General features: G+C 41.5%; 1 protein-coding gene across 4 annotated transcripts in view; it reads right to left on the reverse strand.

Annotated features, from left to right (window-relative positions):
- Positions 1 to 1,063: 1,063 nt before the first annotated feature.
- The window catches only part of ATP6V0A1 (ATPase H+ transporting V0 subunit a1), a 33,678-nt gene continuing 9,874 nt past the window's right edge, over positions 1,064 to 24,867 (reverse strand). For 2 of the 4 annotated variants that reach the window (XM_026071213.1, XM_026071212.1), the window contains exons 9-21: positions 24,649 to 24,742; positions 23,081 to 23,293; positions 22,207 to 22,357; positions 20,697 to 20,836; positions 19,748 to 19,905; positions 19,185 to 19,275; positions 18,302 to 18,420; positions 17,752 to 17,968; positions 17,017 to 17,124; positions 13,576 to 13,683; positions 10,798 to 10,915; positions 10,131 to 10,302; positions 1,064 to 3,403 (exon numbers count right to left, since the gene is read on the reverse strand). In XM_026071213.1, the coding sequence (XP_025926998.1) occupies positions 3,310 to 3,403; positions 10,131 to 10,302; positions 10,798 to 10,915; positions 13,576 to 13,683; positions 17,017 to 17,124; positions 17,752 to 17,968; positions 18,302 to 18,420; positions 19,185 to 19,275; positions 19,748 to 19,905; positions 20,697 to 20,836; positions 22,207 to 22,357; positions 23,081 to 23,293; positions 24,649 to 24,742 (1,783 nt within the window). In that variant the 3' untranslated portion in view covers positions 1,064 to 3,309. Of the gene's footprint in view, positions 3,404 to 10,130; positions 10,303 to 10,797; positions 10,916 to 13,575; positions 13,684 to 16,202; positions 16,278 to 17,016; positions 17,125 to 17,751; positions 17,969 to 18,301; positions 18,421 to 19,184; positions 19,276 to 19,747; positions 19,906 to 20,696; positions 20,837 to 22,206; positions 22,358 to 23,080; positions 23,294 to 24,648; positions 24,743 to 24,867 lie in introns of all 4 variants that reach the window. The other 2 variants (XM_026071215.1, XM_026071214.1) reach the window with 2 other exon arrangements.

Genomic DNA, 24,867 nt, shown 5'->3' on the forward strand with positions numbered 1-24,867 from the left:
GCGCGGAGCTCCGCGTCTCGGCTCCCCGCGGCCCCCGGCGCCTCCTTCGCTCCGGCGGGGAAGGGGCGGCCGCAGGGCTGCGCCCCGCCGGGCAGGGGCTCCCCTCCGCCTCCCCTCCACCCCCCGAGGCCGCGAAGGGGCTGCGGCCCTGCCACCCCAGCCAAGCAGAGCCATGGAAACAGGCAGAAATATTTTGATTGCGCACGAGGAGCGGCTGCGCCCCGGGGAGTGGTGCAAGAGAGCGGGGTAAGGGGTGAGAGGGGAAGAGCAGCCCCTGGCCACAGCTGGCAAGAGACAGGAGCGAGGGAGGAGGAGAGGAGACTGCAGGCACCAGGCATCGCCCTGCTTCGTAGGAGCGTCCAGGGCTCCGGCCTGGCTCCCTGCCTTCCCCGCCCCGGGGAGAGGCTGCTCCCTGCTCCCAGAAACATTAGGGGCCTGGAAACTTATCAGGCTGCGAGAACTTCAAAAACACAATCGCCAAAACCCCCCCACAACTCTCCCTTCTGCCCTCCCACGCGTGTGGAAAAAGAGCCTCATGCAGGAAAGGCCTGAGCAAACAGGGCCCCTCCGGGCCGGGAGCCGGCTGTGCCGAGGGCGTCCCGCTGCCCGGGGCCACGGGGAGGCCGGAGCAGGGCAGCGCGCCCAGCACGGCAGGGCCAGCACCCCTATTTGCTCTAGTCCTAGTGAAAGGGCATTCACAAAAAACAAGGATTTAATCTAGCCTTAATTTTTCTTCCTGCATGAACACTTAATGAAATAAGTTAACGTTGGGGGAGAGAGTTTGTCCGGGCAGGGAGCAGGCGCTGCAGTGAAGCCTGCTCTGCACTAGCTGGCTTTAGTCCAGTCCATTAACCAGGGCTTGAAATGCACACAGATGCTTCAGCTGAGCCATGGCCACTCCAGTCTCGTTTTCTGAAGGTGCTCTTCTCTCACCCCATCCCATCTTATGGGCCATCAAGCAGGAGTTTAAGGTCCCCGCTCTCCCCCGCAGGCTTTTTGGGCTGTGCTGCATCAGCTGGGAAAGAGGCTCTGCTCAGAAACAGACAAAATGAGGCCACACCACTTGTGGTACAGTTAATTTAATTTATACAGTGACTATCAGTAATGCATTTCACCTGGGCAGCAGGACTGGTGTCACTGCTCCACCCACAGACTACTATTGATTTTGTCTTTCATTTTGCAAATGCCATTGTAAACATGCAGTGAAGTTTGCCTGTAAACACAGTAATTAGCTAGCAGCTGCCCAAGCGCAGTGCAAGGATCCCCTTTCCCTGTGCACTCGCGCATGACAGCAGGGAACGCCGCTCTGCGGTGCAGTTGTTCTGCCCCCCGCATTTAGTGTAAACACACATCTTTCTCACGTCATTTTAAGCAGCCCTGCACTGTGTGAAATTTCCTCTTCAATTCCCAGTTAAGATGATTCTCATTATTCTCATTATGTTCTAATTTTTCATACACAAATACTATAGATCCACTGTGACAATTAGACATGACAAAGTTGCACACAACAACAACACACACACACACACCACTGCTCCTGCAGCCACATCAAGTTGGGGAGGGCAAGAAATTATTCATGTCTTGCACAGGAGAAAAAGCAACAGCTACACYGGAGAGATACAGCTGAGACGCCATTTCCATGGAGACTATTTTGGCAAGACTCAACCTTCTGTTCTCCCTTAAAGGGCTTCTCAGACAAGGAGAATACAATTGCCATGACAACATGTGTCACAGGTATCTCCATGTTTGCAATAACTGTTTGCACTGAAGTCAAATCTACATGGACATTACTCGGATATTCCAGAACTTCTAGGACTTGACAGGCTGCTCAGGGTTTTGTTTTTAAACACAAAACCCAAGAACTTCCAGTGCCAGTAGCCAGATACCCAAGACAACAGTTTGCAACACCAAGTTCTTCCCTCCTCCCTATCACCATAGTGGAAGAATTACAATACAGGCTTCCTTCAGGATACCTACAAATAATCCTCCATTTAATTTGCAAAGAAAACTTGTATTTTTCATTCCAGCTACACAAGTGCCCTGGTTCCTTTTGTCTAGACAGCCATGGACTCGGAAGCAGAGAGTCCAGCTCTACACAACAGGAAACAGAACCTTAGGAGCAGGATACAGGATGCTGGGAATGAGCTCTCCRAGCTGTCAACAAGGCGAACGACATGAACTCGGTCAAAAAAGAGAGTGTCCCCACCAAGACCCCCATGTGCACGAGCACCCAGACACAACGGGGACACGCGCTGCTACAGTTTAAGAGACACCAGAACACCCACCAATGCCTATTACACCCAATTTATACTATTTCTGTCCAGCAACTGCCCAATCATTCTGTCCACGCCGCAAGTCAGGTTTTCAGACCGATTTGTGCACAGCCTGGCCCCAGGGTGCCGCCGTGGGCCCCCCCGCCTAGCCACGGCGGGGTGGCAGAGTCTCTGTGCTCGAGCCCCCCCGCCCTCACCAAAGCAAGTCTGGCGAGCGCCACGCTCCCAGCTCCTGCAGCGGAGCTGGAACAGGCAGCAGGCTTCCACTGCTGGCCACAGGGATACGACCATGCAGGTGCACAGCTAAAGGAGCATCTCCTCCCTGCGGAGGAAAGGAACAGTCTTTTCTGCAAGGAGAAACCAGGCAAGGGGAAGATGCTGCCCCTTCATCACAGCAAATGGAGAGCCACCGTACACTTAGCTGAGGCCGAATCATGCCCCTTCAAGCCACAGCCAGAGTTCAGAGAAGAGCTGAACCCCAGCAAGGGATAAGACATTGTGTTTTTGCCAGATAAAACCATTGCACATGTGGAAGGGTTGGAGGTAGGAGAAGCATGCCCTGGATTGTGAGCTGCCCAGTACTTGTGATTTGTTTAATTAGAGGCGGACACAGGATCCATATGTAAAACTTTCTTAAAAAAAGTTTTTCCCCTGAGCAGCAAGCTTTATGCAAACTGAAGCTGTTACGCCTTTTTCCTGTGTTTTTATGCCCACTCAGCCATAGCTGCATTTTTCCCATACTGCTCTGATAAGCCTGCCAGGAAATTCACAACATGAGAAATACGCTATTACACATCAAATCCAAACACTTCATGCACTTAGTATCTTCAGTGGTAAACTTAAGGAAAGAAAAGCTTTGATCCAGTGTCACTCACTACCGAAGGATGTCAAAGCTCTTGGCTTTGAAGCTCCCTGGTAACACTTGAGTCTGCTGCAATAAGTTACTTTCTCTACGGGAGGATTACATGCAACTCAGACACACGGGACAGGGGCGAACCACAGAACAGAGTTTAACACTGCTCAAGCTGAGGGATCTCTAGTCGTCAAATTTTCCTTCACGGATGGTATCAAACGAGAAAGGGAGAAACTTGAATCCAGTGCCAGTGTAGAACTTGTTCTGGAATTCAATCCTGAAAGAGAGGGAAGAGTGATTATTCATTAAAAAGGCAGGTCTCGGATGCGAGTTAAGAGATTAGCAAGAACTCCATTAGAAAAGCATCTGTGTATTGACTATAAAAAATTAAACAAAGCTTTAAAGAGGAAAAAAAAAAGAGTATTAGAATGTAATGCATCTATTGGCACAACAAATACATTTCTGTCAGATGTTTCTTGAACGGGAGAGGAAGATTGTCCAGGTACTTTGCTCCCGCCCTCCCCCAGGGGCGATGTAAGGGCAGTGATAAAAGGAGGAACTCCCTATCCGCAGCATCATTTAGAAGCACCCAGAAGCATGCAGTAGGGCAATGCATTTCCTATAAGAGCATATTACTAAAGTTTGCATTTTAGTTAAAACAAGCCTTGATCATGCGATGCTGTGCTCAGACTTCCTCCATCAGTTACTTTTGTTTATTTACTTGAGCATATTTGATTTAGCCCTGAATGACTACTTCTGCAGAGCTAGGGATGTGCATATTGCCTCAAGCTGAACATTAACTTCTCCCTGTTTGTTTGCTTCCCCTAATGAACTAAGTTTAAAAAAAGAATAACTCTGGAGGACTGTCCAGTGGTCAGCAACCACCAAATAGGGAAATGAAAAAAAAATAATTCCATGGTTCACAATAAAAACAAGCACAGTGTTTCCCTGAGGCTCATGAGAGAAACTTTCCATTACGTGGTTCACTAAAAAAACTAAGTCTCTGTAGGAATTAAGCGACAGCAAATCTTACAGCAATTCTAAAACAATTCAGGATAAGTATTTTTATGAAATGTAAAAAGGATTATTTGAATTATTTTTTTCCAAATCAGGAATCATGTCAAACCCCAAAGCTGTTGGTATTTCAGCTGGCAAATAGTATTTTCCCAACAGAACTCAGGAGTGAAGCTTTCAGAAAAACAGCTTTTTCCTAATACGTTCTCCTGTTTGTTCAGGCAGATAAGCACAGAGTTCCATGCAGAGGAATCCCTAGGATGAGCAGGATTTTCCACGGGGGAGGAAAGGCTCCTCGCCAAGACACTCCAGTTTTTCAGGAACCCTGATAATCTCCATAAGTATCCTGTGACTAACTAACTATTCTGTGAGGGAAGGCACATAAGAGGGAGAGGGTTGAGTATGAGTCACACAGAACCCGCTGCAAATGAAACGTTAACCTGATGATTAACTGTTCCAATATAGGTCGGCCACGACATCTTAAAGCTCCTCTCGGACACAACTAATCGCAGCTGGATGCCTCAAGCTCAAGAAGAAGCTGTTGTAATGTTAGGGAACTAGTGAAAAAGTTTAACCAGATGCTATGAACTAAAGTTTCTGTGTGCTTTTCCTGCAATTGTCCGCAGGTACACCCAGAACCCAAGGTCCGTTTTGTTATTAGACACTTGCACGCTCCCAGAATCACCAGCTGTCATGTGTACTAGCTCTACTGCAAACTTTGTACTGTGTCTCTCATCAGTGATCAAGTTCTGCAGAAGATTTACTAGACAGTTAGCACTGCACTGCAAATAAACAGACTGGAAAGCTTTTTGGCAGTTTGCATTGAAGAAAACGTACTCTTCAGCTTTTYTGAATTAACAGTTATTTTAAGTGTTTGTTGGACTGTAGATGCATGGGTTTTTCCAGCCAAATAGAATCACAGAATACCCACATTGCTTGGAAAACTAGAGAGCTCACAATCCTATTTGGAAGCAACTGAAGAGCCATATGTTGAACAGAAAATCTAATTTTCGTTTAGTACGACTGCAAATTCCTACTTGGTATTTGTATTCTTAAATGAGCGTGTCGTGCCTTAGGWAGGCAGTAATTCAGAGTGCACCTTACGGATGGTAGCCTACAGTACCCCTTACAGCTACAAAATGACTGGTGTATTTTTGTAGAGATTGTTGTAGTTGCTCTTTCCCAAAAAGGACAACTGTGCTTCATACGCAGTATCATGGCTCACTCTATCCTATGCTTACAGGAGACAGCCTTTTAAAGCAGCAGTGTGCTGTTATGGTCACATTAAAGACAAGCCTCGGGCTCATGACCTTTACAAAGCAAAATAAATAAGATTCTAGCGAGTGGGTGGGGAGCGGGGCTTTACTACTCCCACCTCCGCTCGCTGGATTCCCAGCAGGATGCAACCCCAGCACACCCACGCCTCTTGGAAAGTAATACTCCCCCTCTGGTGGCAGAACGCCAGGAGCTTTGCCAGGGCAGAGGAGGGCCTGCCTGTTTGTCAAGCTGCAGCTCTCTTCTCAGTTTACAGCTGAGAACAGCCGTCCGCACAGCACCACATAACTGCTTCTTTTTATTTATTCTGCACAGTCGTTTGAGGTTTACCACATTCTGTTGTATTTGAAATCTATTTTGATGTCACTGCGCAGACCCACAGAACTCTCCAACTTTGCCACTTGGAAGGAAACAGGCATTTTGTGACAGCTTCTTGCCTTCAGCTGCATCTAACATTGCACAGCCGAAAGGATTATTTTAGATCTATTTCACTGCCTCAAAAGGGCTGAGTGCCATAGCACATTCTGTGAATATTTATGGATCACTGGCAAACAGCTCAAGCAATGCATGATAAAGAAAAATCACATTTGTGTATGTCTAAAATATAGCCACAACCGAAGGACACACATCTGCCAGGGACCTGTTCTTGAACACAGGAGGGAGAGAACAGACTGAAATCTTTAGCAAGAGCAGATGAATACAGTTCTCCATACTTACCAAACCTATACCGCTATGTGGCTGGGAACCATGCTGTGCATATTGATGGACATGGCTTTCATGCTAATTTTGAAGCAAGTTGGAATTTCCTATTAAAGCCACTCCTAACCATACTAGGCCCCTCCAACACTTCTAGAGCATAGAGGCCTTCTTATACTCCTACCAGGAAAGCAAGAGCTTTGCAAGACCCTGTTCTGTAGCTTTAACATAACAGTGCAAGAGTTTGGAAAAAGGTTAGCTGAAAAGGTTTATTGTATGGAAATAATCTCTTACACTGAAGGATGGGAGACTGGCTGAGAGAGAGACAAACACTTGCATAAATCTACATCATGATGGTCTTTCAGCATCAATCTCTCTTGCATAGTGAAATATGAACCCCAGCACTAACTTCTCTGTGAATTAACCTGATTTGCTTTGTATTATGCATGCTGCTATCCATTCTTTCCAGCTATGGCCTGGTCTTGGAACAGAAGGAGGGCCCTCAATTATCTAAAGGCAGGAACATTCCCACCAGTGCATGGTCCCTTTGGTCTAGGGACTTTTTCTAGGAAGAAAAGCTTTCAATTCCAGCTCAGGCCTAAAACTGAGCCTAGAATATTGCACCCACAGGAAGACCTCTCTACTGAAACAGTATTTCTGCAATTCATGATGTTAGGACCCTACTACTTTGCATTCAGTTACAAATTTCTGCTATTGGATGAGGTCTACTTTGCCCGCATTAGAACAGCTGACTTGCTTAAAATAAGATGGTAATTTAGCTTAATCTAAACCGTGATGTCAAACTACATTACTGAAAAGCAAATGCAAAGATAAAATATTTTAAGAACAATGATGTTACAGTCAAGAGGAATTAAAAGCACAATGCAGGTTACAGCTCAGACTGCTACTGAGTTCCAGCAGACCTTTGATACACAAGACTGAGCTTTTGGCAGCACTTAAGAGTTCTTCCTCCACCCTGTATCACCCCCCCAAAAAAACCCAGCCTGCTGAAAGAATGCATATTTTCTGAAAAAGCACAAAATAAATCCTCCTCATTTGGGAATGACAGGCAGACCTCATGGAAGAATCTCTTTTTTCACCAGCAAGACACATGCTAAATTACTTTTCCTTTCCAGGAAGGCTGAACCACCCACACCTTTAGAATTCCAGATAGGTGACTTCTCCCACTGCCACAAAATCTGATCTGCTCTTCCCAGGACAGCTGTATTTGATTTACCCTCCCCCCTAAAGAGAACACCTGCCATTGGAAACATACTGATTTCATGTTCAGACTAAAAAGGAATGTTAACAGTATGTTGTTCTGAACAATTTTAGAGTGCCTTGTTTTCTACTGTGATAATGAAAACCCAACAAACCCAAAATAATTTCAGCACATTACTTGCAGTCTGAAATATTGCTTTAAACTTGCTTTTATAACCCTAAGCTTGAACAGATTTTCCCTTAGATAATGTACATTCAAATTTTACAAGTTCAAAACATATGTTTGGGGAAAATATGACTTCATTAAGAGCCTCAGTTCTGCAGTTCCTCAGCAAGTGCCCTGCAGTTGTTTTGCACGGCAACTGTTACATGTGGTTAGTGCTATTATTCAGCTTGGTTTCTCTGTTCCCTTGCCATTTCAGYTACATGCCATCTTCCCTTTACACATTTCCAAGACAGTTTAAGTTTACCGTACTTTAAAGATAGGCTGGCAATGTGAAAAGCCTCCTCTTGGCTGAACTGTGAACTTGCAGTTCACACTTGTTTCAAGTGCTCTGTCAGTGGCATCCCTAACTGCAGCCTGTGCTTATTAACAAAAGATAGGTATCTTAAGAACAATATCCTTACTTATCTTAGGCTATCCCTTCACAAAAAAAGAAAAAAAAGAAAACAGCACAAGTAGAGTTCACTATGAAGAAAAGGCATTCACGGACTGCTCATCTACTACTGTTCAGAAATGTGCCACACAGCACTGCAGTTGAGAGAAGCAAGATTTTGAAAATCAACCACAAATTCACAAACAGCTGAAGATCAGAAGCACCACATACGAATTAGAGCACCGTTTACTCTCTGCCCTTCTTGGATTGTTAGCAGTAACACAAGGCAGGGTTTGCAGAGTTCTTTCCTTCACACTGATGCAATTGTAAAGTGCAATGACAGTAGTATGAGGATGAGGAAAGACCAGCAAGTCAGCAAGAAGTTCTAAAGCGACTGGTATGAGGATTTCTAGGCTGTATGCCAGGAAAAACAGAAGCACCATCCAGCAGCCATTTTCAGCAGCGGCCCCCCTCGGACGGGCTCCCTGTCCGCACAAGATGGCTACGCCCGAGAAGTGCTGTGTGAATCCCGACTCACTTGATCTACGAGATGCAGGTACCCTGGGAAGTTTCAGTCTGCACTCAGGAGACTGCTATTGGAGAGTGGGGAAGGAATGCATCCTCCTTTTGCAAAAGTTCAAGAAAGTATGAAAAGGCTGCAGCTGTCTTTTTTTTTTTTTTTAAATCTCTGTCAAAAATTCAAGATGACACTGGCTTTCTTTTTCTACTTACAAAACTATTTATTTWAAAAAAACTGATCAGAACAGTTTCTCTCCCATTTAAGCAAGGCAAGATATTTCTTGTGAACTKCATGGAACTTCACTTTGTTCTCCTGGCCTACCAGGAAAGAAATTGCCAAGAACAGATGGCAGCAATCAGAACTCCCCAGAGGAAAAGTATAGACTTACTCTTCCTCAGTGCTACAATTTAGTTTGAAGAGAATTTCTAGAGGACGTGCTGCTGCTTTGATCACACCAAGGCACTAACCAGATGGAATCTGAAGTGGAACAGTAAGTGCTCTTATATATGCATTAGAGAAAGCCCTTGAACACTTTCCATGCTTGCGTGCAGAGAAAGTGATGAGTGCACTAGTGAGTAACTCCTCCTTTCCCGGCTGTCTGCATACACAGGAGATTAAGGATCATGGGAAAGGGGCTAACCAAGTAGCAGCCACTAAACAGGAGCAGTAGCAAATGGCTAATATTCCACAGCACCCCAAAGGGCAGACAGGCAAAGTTGTCCCTGCTCTGTACAAGCTCTTATGAAGAAGAACAAGACTACATGCACCATTCATCATCTAAGCAGATAACAGTGAAGAACTTCCTAAAGATGTACCAGTTCAGGAATCAAGTGCATACAATAGCTCATAGCTGAGAGATTTTAAAAACAGCTTATAGAGTTCAATTTGAACTGATTTGTGAGTTTGAAGTCCCAGATTTTGCCTACCAACTGTAAAACAGCAAAATACATTTAATAAGACTCTATTTAAGAATGGATTTATTATCCTGTTCAGAAATCTGTATAATTTCCTAAGGTAATGATATTTACAGGTGAGCATTCCTTTTCAGAAAACTGCAACCTAGATGCACTGATTTATAATCTCATTTTACTGCTTGTCCCTTCACATTTCCAATTCAAACAGTCCAACAATATTCAGCTTTCCTTGTAAAAGAAGAGACCAGATATGAAGGAAATGGTAGTCAGTCACTATTGTGCATTAAGGAAAACAAACGTTAGAACCAGGCAAGAGACCAAAGGGTAGAACAAAAAAATCCTCCTGAAAGCCACAAGCACACTCATCCATTTGCACAACCCTCCTCATCCCATTGCTCACACAGTTTTAGTTTAATTTAAGYGTAGAACAGTTACTCCACAATTTCTAAGCAAAGTTTATGCATGTAAACAGGAGAGTGTGTTATATTACTGGGAATAAAGAGTGAAGGCTCTGAGTCTTTTAAAGACCTTGTGCTTCAGAGGCCATTTGCTGTAGGACATTTAGATGTTTAGATAACATTTGTGGCACTTCTGAACATTGCTGATCTTAGCTCAGTATTAACCACTRCTTTGATTTTATAGACTTAGCTTCACTGTGTAAAGGTCAATACAGCTTTCCAGAAGATGACATTTCTGCAGATAGTCCATCTGATGGCAATTTTCTTGCTGTGAAGAGCTTTGAAATTTCTGGGCATTCCAATAACTCACCAGTGCAAGCGAAGAGCATGGAGAAAAGCAGACAGGCCCTCCATGACCAGAAGAATTGCTACTGTCAGGGTAGCAAAGGCAGCAAATATGAAGAAGAGGCCAAAGCCTCCACCCAGACTCCTCACGCTGAGGCCGATGTGGATCACCATGGTCCACAGCACCTCTGAGAGCTCTGTGAAGAGAAAAGGGAGGAGATGGCACATTTCAGAGCATTCAACCAGAAAGGAAGGGTTACAGTTTATTTATAAAGCAAAAACTGAAATCAGTTAAACTCCCACTGCAATGAAACAATGCAAGTTTTTCTCTCTACTTGGGAAATTTAAGAGGGACAGCAGTTTTTGTGGCCCAGTACTTCAGGACCATTGACTCCAATTGTTGCACACAGTGCAGGGCAGAGTCCTTGCTCAGCAGCCATTTGCTTTATTCAGTGCTTTGAACTCCATCTATCCCCTCTAGATCCAGGCAGCCTTTAGGAGAGTGCTGTGTAACTAGACACTGGTGTTTAGACCTAATTACCACCAGCTAATGCACACACACCTCTGTCCTGCTCCAGCAGCGCCTGACACTACAGAGCGGGGAAGTTACTTGCATTCCTGCCTTCACCTAACACCTTTGTCCAGGCTGATCTGTGACACATTCAAACTTCCACTTTGGACAGAATACTCACGTGCATGGGCTAAGCTGAGAGCCCAGAGCCTCAAGTAGGACGCAGTGTTTGAAATGCACCCCAGGCAGTATTCGATGGTGTGGATAGCCTGGTATACCACAGTATCACCAAAGTCAAACTGCAAAAAGAACACAGAAAATAAAGTAAGTTGCAAGCCTTTGCTAGCAGCAAGTGCCAGCCAACTTAGGAACGAGCATACTACCTGGTGCTACTATCTAGGGCGTTATGTTTGAAGTCAGACACTGATACTGTCTTCTCCTGGTTACCTCAACAYTGATCATTTATTTTAGCATGTCAATTTTATATATATACTGATAATTAAACTGTCTTGTCTTGCTAGGTTTTGTAGAACGATTGTCCACCGCTGCACCTTGAATATTATTGTTTTCACATTCTACTGCATTAAAGTAAGATATTTTAAAATCAGCCATGGACTTTGCCAGGAAAAGACTGTTCAGCAACAAGATGGTATTTATATGAATTCACTGGTAAATTGTACATGTTTCTACAAAAAAGGAGATAGTATTACAAATATTGCTTTTCTTTATACAAATAACAATAAAGCCCAAGTCAATACTGTGTACGTAGCCTTGCTACAGGATCAAMAAGAGCATCTTGTAAGATAGGAACTTGCTCTTTTTGAAAGCAATAATAATGCACAAAGTGATCTTGAAAAAGTCACATCTGTGCACCATTCATTGGCAAAGTCTCTGTGCATTGGTAATTTTTTTGAAATAAATGAAAAGGACTCACAAGGAAATTAGTTATGTAGGACAATTTCTTAYGTTGCAGCTTGGGAAAGCATTCCTGGCATTTTAGATTTAATCCATACTTCAGAAACTGCTCATATTTAAGTTAAGCGAACACCAAGTTTTAAAGACATCAAGTGATTAATGTTCTAGACATGCACAACAAGCTATTTATATTCTTATTTCTCCCCTGGTATATCCAGGGCAATAAATATTTCAAACAAATAAGTTAAATCAGCTGTCAAAAGCCTAGTCCTCTCTCCCACAGAAYGTGAACTGCAAAGTTCTTTGATAAAGCCTGCCTCAGTCAACAGTACCACCTCTCAGCACCTGTGGCAAATCAGCATAGAGAAAATGGAATGTGATAAATATTCAAACAACGACCACTTACAGCTACATCCAACCGCTGGAGAGTGTTACCGCTTACACTAGGGAGTGGGAGAATGAGCAGGTTTGCTTTGGCACATGGTTTGTAGCTTTACACATTTTTCACAAGTTCACTGATATAGGTACACCAACACACTATTTTCTCTCCCCATCCCGTAGACAGGCCTAGGCATAATAGGTTTCTAAGCAAAACCACTTTCAGCATAGCTTATAACAGCATCATTGTCCAAAGGTACTCTAATTTCATGGCATTTGTATTTTTTGTAAAACRATTGGTTACCTGATAGCACTGAAACCTATAATCAGCCCTGTCCCTCAAAATACAAGCTCCAGAAATATCAATGATAGAAACAAAGAACAGGCTCTTTTAATACTCAGATTAAATACTGACCAAGCTTAAGAGTATTTGCAAAAAGCATTCCTTTAATACTCATACTTGTTACAAGTGTTTAGGAATGAGCAGTTTCGCAGAGCAGAGCCTCTCTTTTACAGAAAGATACTGGCTATTTAAGTTGTTGAACTGCGTGAAACTGGATTTGCTAATGTCTTGCTTCATTTCTTTACTGGCAACAACCAGTATCATTCTTAAAACGGAAGATAGCTTGAAAGAAATAATAATAGTAGTCAAGAATTACCAATGACACAACATAAGGCAAATGAGACTTGCTTCTTTAAAAGTTTAGAAGTATAAACTTTTCAGTTTCAGACCTCTGAATTAACAGCTTTCCAGGAAATCTAAGATCTGCAGTCAGGGGATGGTAAGACAAACAAACTAAACAGATGAATTAAAAGGTCTGTTAATGGAGGCAGCATTGTATGAAGAATTAAAAATGGCCTGTAACATGTAAATAACTAGATCTTTTGGAAAACAAGATGTCATGACATAACATTAGTTCATCATGTGGTTTGCATCAATGGGAAACATTCCATATACACATGAATGCAAAGCTGGCTGTAGTCTTACCACCTCATCCTCTGTAGGCTTGAAAACATAAGTTTACATTTAGTGCAGTGTCTCAATCACATCATTAATCATGAACACATTCAAGAATTTCCTTCTGAACATGACACAGTAAAGCAGTAACACATCTCACGCACTGCAGAGACAACATAACGCTGGGGAACTGTTAGAGGCACCAGAATGCTCCCAGAGTAAGTGAGATTAATTCATTTTTCTTCTATACCAGTGGTAAAGCAAAGCAGTTATTACCCTCAACAGTCAGAATGAACAAGTAAACAAGATTTCACTATTTCAGAAATACAGCACTTGGATTTTGGCTAACACCGGAGAAACAAATGAGTAGCACAAATGCATCGTACTTCAGTCAGAGCATAAGTTGAATAAGCCATCTGGGAATACTGTGCAACTCTTGCTGTGTAGCCTATTAGGTGATGGTTCTGTGTAATGAGAGCAGACAAACAGAGCCACATGTCCCTTTATCTGCAAATTACACTGTTTTTTTTCCTGGAGTCCTAGGAATGCCCAGAAGTCATCTATAATACTTCACTGYTATGAAAATATTTCACTGAAAACATTCCTATTTAGTTTTAAGAACTTGGAAATCAGGAGATAGAAGCAAAAAGCCAGCACCTTCTGTCAGCAAGTGCATTGGCCTGAGACAGAGGATGATCAAGTTCTTACCTCTTCCCCTTCCTCAGAATGGGTAGATAACTGGTCATGTTGAATGATCTCAGCATCCTCCTCAGTTGGTCCATTGCCCACCCGGATCCCACCAAAGTTGTGTGTTCCCTAATATATGCAGAAAAAGAAAGAGCAAAGTGTTGTTAATCATTTACTGCAATAGTGCATGTTATGACTCCAAAAGCAGCAGCAGCTCACAGAAGAAAAAATATTAAATATTAAGGCCCAGGTGAAAACAGCTGTACAACTCTCTTTCCCAGCTTGAATGGGAAAGATGCTCACTCCTGCTAGGGYTGGGGAAAAAAAGTCTGTCTGAATGAATACTTGATATATTTCTACAAAGTAATTGCAACCCTGAGTAAAAGCCACACATCTCAAGAGGACATTTGTTGGAACTGATGTGCAACAAACCAACATTTTGCCCAGCAGCTGTTGGACAAGCACTTAGAAACTGACTGAAACACCACTGCAGTTTTAAATGAAACAAGTCACAGAGGCAACTCAAAGCAGAATAGACTGACCCTAGTGTGTGTGTATGTATACATATATATATATGTATACACATATACATATATACATATACACACACACACACACACACACACTTGCTCCCCCCACCAGTGTGTCAGGCATACTGACACCACATGTGGAAAATCAAACTTTCCCTTACTCAGAAATTTTACATTGTGCAAACAGTTCCTTTTATAGACATTTGTTCTGACATTCAACATCTGAGACAGCCTCAACTCTATTACACTTTTAATAGGAAAGAATAATCCACAAACCATGTTGAAACTTTGCTTCTAATGTTTTCTTCTAATGTACTCAAGAGTACCTCACTTGGCAACCGTAATCACTGCATAATTACGTCTGATTTATGGCAGGTTTCCTCCTTCATACTGTCTTACCACTACCAAGAAAGGACACACAACCTTTCATCATCTGACAGTGTCTTCAAGCAGAGCTTTTAGGCATCGTGAATGCATACTGGACAATGCAGGCCTAACTTGCACATCTCTATTTTTGGAATTCTGATCAGCAAGCAGCTATGTGCATGGTACAGCAAGATTTTTCTTTCCTTCCAGATGTCCCAAGGACAAAAAATGCTCATGACTGATCTGAGGCACTATAAATCAAAATCTTTGAGTCTGACCCACCTAGAGGGTAAACTGAAATGCCATGGGTGGAAATAAAGGCCTTACATACTACTTTAGCCTTGTGCTAGGAACATCTGTGACATGGAATGTAAACAGGCTAACTCAAAACATTAAGACTTCATAAATTCAGGGATGACTGGGCAAATCAAGGAGGCTTAAGATTCTGTGACCTCTTGTTCACAGCTTGTAGCTCTAGTACACCAACAAAATGGCTGCTGAATGCTTAAGACTGAAATTTGCACAAAATGTGGATTAAAGATTGCATCAGGTTGTTTCTAAAAAACAAATTAAGTAGACATATATGCTACAAAATAGAAATAAAGTRAAAAAATAGATTAGAATACAATTGTAGGTAAGACTGAATGATTTTATTAAGAATTGCAGCATCTTTGAAACATTACAAGTTACTGATAATCAGCATTAGTATTCTATTCATATTTCTAGCCTGCGTGGATTTGTATTTATACAGCTTTTCCCTCATACTTGAGGATCATTTACTTCATACTTCTAACTATACCTCATCCAAAGATCATAAAGCCCTTCACTCACAGCTTCTTTTATTCTGAAATACACTTAATACATTGGTTGGATCATGCACAAAAGATCCATTGTCATTTTTTGCATTTTCTATAAGGCTGTTTAAAAGTTTGTGATGGAAACATTGGCCAATACCTAAAAAATTTGCCTCAAAAGTACTTTTAACAAGTAAAGTGCACAGCTTGCTTCAGACAGTTTGTGAAATTTAAGCTTCCCAATTAGCCAGCCAGCACTCACCACTAGAAAGAATTTGAAATACGCAGTACTGGTGAAAGGACAAAGGTCTGAGAGCTGCTGCAATCTTCACTCCTCTAGAGAGCTTTGGGTGTAGAGGGTTGTCTACAGGTTTAGACACAGATAAATAGAAACACCTGCTACTGACAGGCTTGTTTGAGCACAACTGTTTTACAGTAGTATCAAGTCTAAGTGTCTATATGGGCACAGATGTCAAAAAGTTAGTAATTATTGATATGAAGTTGTTGGGAGGCCATCACGTTAAGCATGATGTTCGTAAATATATAATGCAAACAAAAATGCTTCAAAGAGATGAGTCTTGATTTAGCTTAAACAAATATGCAAGAACAAGAGGAAAAAAAAGGGAATTTAACCTAAGGGAATGTGGCAGCAAGGTATTCTTGTGCTGCTCTGCAGGTTTTGATTCCACCAGCACTCCTTCAGAGAAGTGTGCCTGCATATTTAACTGCTGTACATATATTATGTGTATATTTAACTATTATCCTTCAGTCAGGCAGTTCTTCCAGAATGTATCAGTTTTGCTGAACTTTACTCTTTCCAAGAGAAAGGCTTTCACCCTAAAGGTGCAGTTGTCACTCACTTAAGAAATTCAGATACATTCCATACTCTCTTGATAATTAGATATATAAAGCCAACTCCCATCTTTAAATCCATCACGTGATTTTTAAATCCACTCACTGTTGCAGCCGCTGCTGCCTCTAGTGCCTGCTCGTTCGGGACTGTGCTGACTTGGGCCTCCACGGGTTGCCCTTCCTGATAGTGAATGGAAGAAAAGAAGGGGAGGAGGAAGAAAACAAAAAGAGAAAGGGAGACGAATGGAGGGGACATGGGAGGATGAAAGATGGTCAGAGAAGGGAGAGGGAGTGTCTTTAACTGAACTGTTCTTTGACTCACTTAACATCCTAAAAGCTGTCTGCCATACATGCAGGGAGAATTTTCAAGTATCCTCAGTGCACGTGTGCCAGGTACCTGTATTTTATATAAAGATATTTTATCGTTCTGTTGGAAACCTAGAGAGTATCCCAAGAGATAACCTCTCACATAATGACTGCATAAATTTGAGGGTTTTGTTTTTTTAAAAAAAACATCCAAACTGTTTTAACAAAGATGGCTGATAAACTTATCAGCCAATTAAACTTACATCTATGCTTTTACATTGTCAACCTAGCAAAGGCACAGAAATGCATCCAGTAACCAGTAAGACTGTGTTCCTGAACAAGCTGACAATGCCCAAGCCAGATGTGTTGTTTTTACTCAATACCATCATACAGGTTTTTCTAAAGCAGATTTGATGCTGGATCCAGATCTGAGAAGCAGGTAGGCAATACTTTGGCTCCTGTAAAACCCACTTGCCTTTATGCCTAGGGATGTGCAAAGAGATTTTACAGGTCACAATACAGTGTGAACCTACATATCCAAGATCAGGATGGAGAGCATAGCTTTTCAGCCATAATTAGTTTTCATATTCAAAGTATAAGAGGTAGTCACCCACCAAGTGCTTTCTCCTTAAATACTGATGGCGAAGGACCAGGGGTTTAGCTACCAGCATCCATGGCACACACAGTAACGCCACCACCACAAGGAAACACTGGAGCCCTTTCTGTAAAAGAAACAGTCTTGGATGATTTAGTGGCAGTCTGTGTTTAAAAAAGAAATTGCTAGCAAGAGGTCTTACGCAAGTTACACTGAACAACTGAATTCCCAGAGCATGCAGATGCTTCACAATATTTATCTCTCTTCCTGGAACATTGACATGCACTGTACTTGATGCCTGCTTGCAGCTATCCCATCTGACTGCACACTGCAAGTAATGCTGCTACTGGTTTAGATTAGGGAAAATCCAAACGATTCTGCAGGGAATCACAATTTGGCAGATGCCCAATAATGCTGGGAGGAGACAGCATTAACATCTTAGCTGAGCTCAGAGGCACCCCACTGTGGACAAGGACGCAAGACAATATTCCTAATCACATTCCACTATTAAGCTGGATCCAAATGTTCAGGGGCTACAGGTGACTTATGTTCAAACGGATACAAATTTCCTGTATAAGAATTATTCCTTCCATCTTCAACATTACATAGTGTCCTGCTTTGAAAGTGATGCCATGTTTCCTCTATCACTAAGAAAGATTGTTTCACGCTTGATTTTACGATTATTATAACATCAAAGAAAGTCTCTAATATCATGAAGCTTTTCTGATCTTATCATTCTAGCAAGAACACATACCTGCCCTTTATAAAGCATCTTGTTACTGGTATCACTATAGGAGAACAGAAACATGTTGATAAAATGTATTAAAAGGCTCGGTGCATCTTTTGATGTGTGTGCGTCGTAGGCTGTCCATTTGTAAAAAATGAGAATAACAAGGTATCCAAACAATGACGACATGAAAATAATTTCTGGAATAAATCCAAGGTATATATTCAATGGTTTCTTGAAATAGCTACAGAAGAAAACGGAGAGTTTAAAATTACATTTGGTTAGCATGAGGCAAATGTAATGAAGACAAACTTTTAATGGGTATAAGAAAAAGTCTCTAGAACGAAACTGCAGAAGCTAAGCATTTCAATAATAGCTGGGACTAAAATATAGTAACTACTTGACATGCATTATTATACATATGCAGACAGAAAAAAATAATATATATATTACACTCTTCAATGAAAAGGTTAAAGTAGTTTCCAATAGACTCTTGCTTCTTAAACTAATACACACAGTCCACCCAAAGAAGTCCCGTTGCCACCACTCCCCCAGAAAAAGAGAGCAGAGCACTTACATATGGTTGAGAAGACTCAGTGTGACACCAAAGAGCATGTGGATAATGCCAAGAATCACAGACATTTTCATCTTAAACGAATTGAGGAAGGCGAGCTTATTGCTGGCAATATTCCAAATCTGTGAAAACAACACTGAATCAGCCAAACACCAAGTAAAAGGAAGAGAGAGGTGAATGTAAGAGCAGTTTTTTTTAAAAATGCATTTGTCACACACATATCTCTTTGGGAAACAAGCAGCCAACCTTTTAAGATAGGAATACTGTCTTACAATGACTGATCCCACCACCAGAGCAAGGTTCAAACTTGCTTACTTTTAAGTTAGGTAAAAGTTGCAGGAAAAAAGCCAACTGGCCTGTAAACTTGACAAAAAACCCTAAGGTCACCCATTTAATTGAGCAATTAAACATAGTTCTAATTTTTTGCACTTGCTCTTTGATGCAGAACATGTGCATTTTTTTGTATCATATATTATAAAGAGCAGTGTTATTGATCTAAACAGCTAGGAAATGACAAGTTTACTTGGAAATTTACATTTCCAAGACTGACAAAAGAGATACAACTTCTAAATTTCTCCAAGGTAAAATGGTAACTCTGTAAAGTGTCTTGTAAGTCTCATGTCAGATTTGATTAAAATGCTGCAGGATAGAAAGAATGAACAGGAAGCCTTTTCTGGTTCTGAGAGCAAGTCTCTATCCTGAATCTAGCGTCTCAAAAGGAACCACATTCATTTTATCACTCATGAGCATCTCCAACACCAGGCATACCGAGTTTGCTAAGGGGATGGACGGGGTGTGGAATTCTTTCCTACTGAAGTGGACAAGCACTCTTCTGTTTACGCAGAGGACATTCTTAAAAGACAGTAGAGGAAGGAAGAGCTCTTACTGGGTCAATGCCAAAGGGATAGGGTCCACCAAACACCCCTGAAATAGCAGGGTTCAGCTGGAGCAGAGGGGTAGTCTCAAGCAGTTGCTCTCTGTTTGGGTATAAGCAGATTATTCAAACATTAACACAAGCAATTTTAACCTCTTTCTTTTAAAACTACCAGCATCCTTCTCTTGTGAGGGCAAGGAACATCTCAAATTGAGAAAGCTTTAAGCTTCCTATGTGGCCATAGAGATTTGCCAAATGAGTAACAAACCTGTCTGACCTGTTATTCAGTGTCACAAGAAAAAAAGATGCAGTGGTCAGGAATTTTGCTATGTCTGTGAGGAGAAAGGTGCTAAACAGCAACTTTAAAAGTTCTCTGAAAACAAGCTGGTTAGAAACTTGATAGATATCAGACTTATACCCATCTTCCAATTCTACTTGAGGCTGAGCTCAAAAGTTTTTTTTGTTGTTGTTGTTGTTGTTTTTTTTTCTCTCTCCCTGAGCTGGGAGGAAGGTGTGGAAAGACAAGTCACTCTTATCAATGTCACTCTTTATCTAGTTACCAACTATTTACTCACGACCAATTGCTTTTTAAGAACATCGGCCGGACACTCCATGATGAACCAAACATATTGAGAGACTTGGAGAAGCAGTCATTATAGATGAGGCCCGTGTAAGTGGAGAACAGTCCCATTAGCAGAATGATGTATCGACCACTAAAAACAGTATTGAACATCTAGTAGGAAAAAACACAAAGTCCATGAGAACAAGGTCTTTCAGGAAGATGGAACAGTCAAATCAGTCAGTTTCAAGATAAACAATATCAGCCATATGGACTAAGAGCATGAAGCCTCTATTTCCCCATGGCAGGGATTAGGGGTGCAGGAGGTAGAACTGCAAGAGCAGAACCTGAATACAGAGCATGAATGGTCAGTATGGCCATCCGTAGAGAATCTGGGTTTGGCTGAACAGAAAACACTGCACTCCACACTCTGATGCAAACCCCCAGACAGCAGCATTAGTTTGGAACTAGACTGTTCCAGCTTTCTCCATGCTCTGTCAATGTATCTTAACCCTGCTTTACCTCCTATCAGGCTAAACTCTGAGCAAGTAAGACCCACCTAGATCAGCAAATGGGAAGAATCTTTGGGGAGACACACACACACGTCTCTCCCCTATATACATATAAATTAATTAATATTTATAAAATAATTAATAAAATAATAAAATAATTAATAGTGACAGAACCCCTTTATGGTCCAACTGGGTTTGGGCAGATAGGTTGTTGTAAATTAATCACCCAACTACCCTTGAGTAATTTCCTTCAAATGTCTGAAAGGAAAACCAAAAAGAACTCACTATTACTGGGAAATGACGCTAATCAGTCTGTGACCTACAGACTAGTCACTCTGTCTGTGTGCTTCACAAATTCCAAATGTAAGGAGCAATGGCATTCTCAATTCAAGAAACGGAAGATGCAAGTAACTCTGCTTTAAATGCAAAGCAGAGTATGACTCATCTCCTTACCTCATTGTCACTTTTCTGTGACAGAATACGACTTTCCCTAAGTACCATCCAGACAGCAATCAGAGTCATCAGGATTCCATGGCCAAAGTCTCCAAACATCACAGCAAACAGAAACGGGAAGGTAATAATTGTATATGGTGCTGTAAGAGAAGACAACACTCCTAGTGTACTGTATTTGAATAACCCAGATTTACTTAAGTAAAATTTATGCAATTTAGCCATATAATTCCCAAGCTTGTCCCCTGCTTCTGAGTGGGATCAGCCTCCACCGTAAAAGCCATCATCTTTTCTCCAGTATTATGGCCACAGCACTTTACTAGCTACTCTGTTAATACTGAGGGAAATAGATTTTCCACGCTTAAAGATGTGCATCTCTTTTCCTATAAAGCCCCCCTGCCAAGATCTATTGCAAGTGCTGACCTGCATTCTCCCCAGCACATCCACTTTTGCCAGAATGCCAAAAAGGGCTGAAGGCAGTCACCAATCYTAATAACTTAAGACTGAACATAAAGAGAAAAAGAAAAAACACACACACTCTCTCTTAAGAAACAACAGCAAGCAAGAAAGGATTGAAAAGGCACAGATCTCATTTATCTCAAGTACAGAAGCCTTTTCTCTCACTGCCTAGCAAAACTGTTTTCTAGATTAGATTTCAAAGTTCCATCTCATGGTTTTAGTTCATCAGGTCTTGCAAGTTAATACATAACCTCAGTGACTAAAGAGCCTATTTATCGCCCTCCATGAAAAAAAGAGGACAGTGAAATGGTCCACAAAGGACATTCAGCAGCCTTTAGATACAGTTGATTATTAATGCCTATAGAATGACTAAGCTAGGTCTGACTTGAGATGGAGCAAGACAGGCACTTGAATGTAAGGTGGCATTGCAAAGACTGACTACTCTAAAAAAGGTCTTGAAGTCTCATATTCTTTGATACTGTTCAGGAAAAACTATATGCTGTCACCAAAGTTTATAAGACTTTTTGTAGAAAATGTAAACTGTAAGATGACAATAAACTCAGAACCAAGACAGCACGTGTAAAATTATGCAAACATTAAATTGTAGTAAATGTAGTTTAGTCCTGGGAGCCAAAATACAGATTTGCTCCCCAAATCTGAAAGCATTACTCATGGTCAGTATTTTTGCTGAACAGGATTACTTTATTCAGATATTTATGAAATCAAAACAACCCGTGCAAAAATGGTGCAGTGGGCTGCATTCAGACTCTCAGGCATCAAAACCCAGAACCAGTGTCTCACCTGAATCTGTTGGGGATCTCCACAAAGGGTGTCAATCAGCTGTAAGAATGAGAACTAACAAGCCTGCTGCAGGAATACATTCCATAAGCAGTTCTCTGAAACTGAGTAAGTAGAACTTTGCTTCAAGCCAGTGATAAAGAAAGGTGCTAACTTGCACTATCAGAAAATTTCATATAGGACAGACAATAAGGAGAAATACCATGACTAAAAAAAGCTATATAGATGTCTTGGACTTTTGTAAGTATGGATTTACCTGGATTTATCTCCCGATAAGTTCCAATGCCRTAAGCATCAACTATGTTTTGAAAGCCAGCAGTAAACTTGTTAGTTTTGTTGTATGTTGGTGGGGTCTGATTGGTTTGCATCCTGTTTAAAATAGATGGGACAGTGGATCCACTGTGTTCCTGTTTACAGAAAAGCAGGATTAGAAAACCCACCCTCAGAGCAGTAGAAGACAGAATAAAAACTTACTTTCTTGTTAGCATTAGGAAAACTATGAGCTTGCATTATTGTAGTCTGCTTGCATGATGAAGAAATATACCTGAGTAGCTGAAGAAGGTTTGCCAAGTTTCCACAGTTCTCCATTTGACATAGGAGGAAAAGGACTCATAATAAGGCTGAGCATTCTCTGATTAGGACAGACATGCAAGCTCATACAAGATTTTTTTTTTTTTTTTTAAACAGCAAATGAAAGAACTTTCAAGACACTCAATTCTCTCTGACTAAAGAGTGAACTGGCTAATGTCGTGGATAGCTCCTTTTAATAAGTTCCATTATATATCCAAACAGCAGGACTACAAAGCACAGCTGAGTTAATGACATGTACCAAAGTACTCAAACACAGGAAAATTTCTTTCTAGTATGTGATTTTCCTGAACTTGAAGGTTCACGCAAGATATTTATAACAGAGTAAGGCACGCAGCAGCAGATCTACAAGCCATGATTCCTGCACACTAAATAAAACATCTGCTATGAGAATTGACTCATAAACAGCCCAAAGGGATGGTTTTCAGAGACTCACAGTTGGGAAAAAAAAAAAAAAAAATCAATTAATCCATGTTGTGTTTGCTGACAGTTGCTAGTCTGCTTGAACAGAAGCAGGCAGGAGCAGTAGAGCAATTACTTACAGTGCCTCTTCTGAGAGCAAACTGGATAGAATCAAGGTCAGCAACAGGACACCAGACTTCAGCAATCAGGCACTTCTGTGTCACATCAATGTTGCACAGATTCAGGGTGTGGTAGATGGCCTTCATCTTGCGCACTTTGATGAACCAGACACGGATATTTTTAGCAGCTGCTTGCAGAACCCTTTGGCGATGATCTTCTGTTTGGTTCAGCACCTTTCATAGAGAGGTGGGACAAAGATCAAGCAAGGTCATTGGCCAAAACTTGCAGCATACAACAGCACACAATGAAGTGGTGTTGACCAACAAGACAAGCATTACCCAGAGGATGGATGAAAGAACCCTCTTCCTTCGCTGCATGCACGAGACTGCCACATATTTGCAATATATACTTAAGTCTCCATATCAATTATTCTGCTAGAACAATTTAAGGCTTCTTTCCAGGTATACTTTTCGACTACTTTCCTCCTCCAACTCCAAGGTCAGTGGGTATTTCAAACAACCTACTGTTCAGAGGTCAGAGAACACTTTTTCCATCCACCCAGGTTAAAAGGACAGAGAAGAGTTCTACAAGTGAGGTGTACATTGCCTTAAGCGAACACAGAAAGATTACATTAATAGATATTTTACTAAAGAGAAAAGAAGAAAGTGTTTTTTGTTGAGGGTGATTTCCAGCTGGAATGTGTCTAAACTCAGACCAAATCAGATCCCCAGGCTGGAAAGTCTGAGACTCAAGCGGAAGTTAGAACACAGGGTAGAGCTATCACATACAACTTTGAGTTCTACTAGTCAAATTGCTTCTCCATTCTTGCCTACTTTGTAACTACTAAACAACTACATTACACAACTTCCAGCTTGAGACAGGATCTGTATCAAATAAACAATTCAGACTGAACCTTTTTTCCTTTTAGCTTCTGAACCTTTTTCTGACTTCTGTCTCAAATTCCTTCAGTCAATTTTTCTGCATCATGACTTATTGCCTTTCCTTGAAGCAAGTATCAAATGCAGCAGAGTTGGTTTTGTGGGCTAATTACGTTTTACCGACACTCAGGCTGCTGCACAAAGATAAGTTGTAAAGCAGAAACTCTTCAGGACAGCACAATGTGAAAATACAAAGACAGGCAGGAAAAAAAAACCTAAGTTAATTAGTACTGTTATCTCAGTTTGGAAATAAGTTTAAATATTTTTGAAGTTCTGGTAGAGGAAACAGGCATTTATAGAAGCAAGCTTTCAGAGTTGGAAACCTGATATCTTCTTACACATGCATACTACCTCTCTGCCCCCTGGTATGCAATTCTGTATCAACTCTGTATTTACGTGTACATAATTAACTGCTCATCCCTCTGTAAAGTATCAAACCATTCCACGCCCTTAAACCCTGCAAAGAAACTAAACACATAGTCTCCAAACATCTTTCTTGCACTGTTGAGCTGTTGGTCTCAAGATACTTTGCTTAGCTGAAAATACTGTCATCTAATAGAGCCAAAAATTCACCTTTTTTAATATGGGCCAAAGATGAATTAAAGTGTGGAAGTGTGAGTGTGAAAAGACATTGAACCCGTTTATTTTACCATCTGAAGATCATCAATCCTGGTATTGACGCCAGAAGCCATTTCCTTCCTCTCCTGTGGTGTTTCTGGGCAGGGGTAGAGGGAGGCACGGAATCTGAAAGACAGGCAAGTCACCTTAGCAACAAAGATGGAAAGAAGATAAATCAGTCAGGGAAACAGATAGCTGAAAGTGAACGTAGAAATAAAGCAAGGAGCACCTTAAGAGAAGCTCCTGATCAG

The sequence above is a fragment of the Apteryx rowi genome, unplaced genomic scaffold (genome assembly GCF_003343035.1).
Source record: "Apteryx rowi isolate R43461 unplaced genomic scaffold, aptRow1 scaffold_323, whole genome shotgun sequence".
NCBI classification, from domain to species: Eukaryota; Metazoa; Chordata; class Aves; order Apterygiformes; family Apterygidae; genus Apteryx; species Apteryx rowi.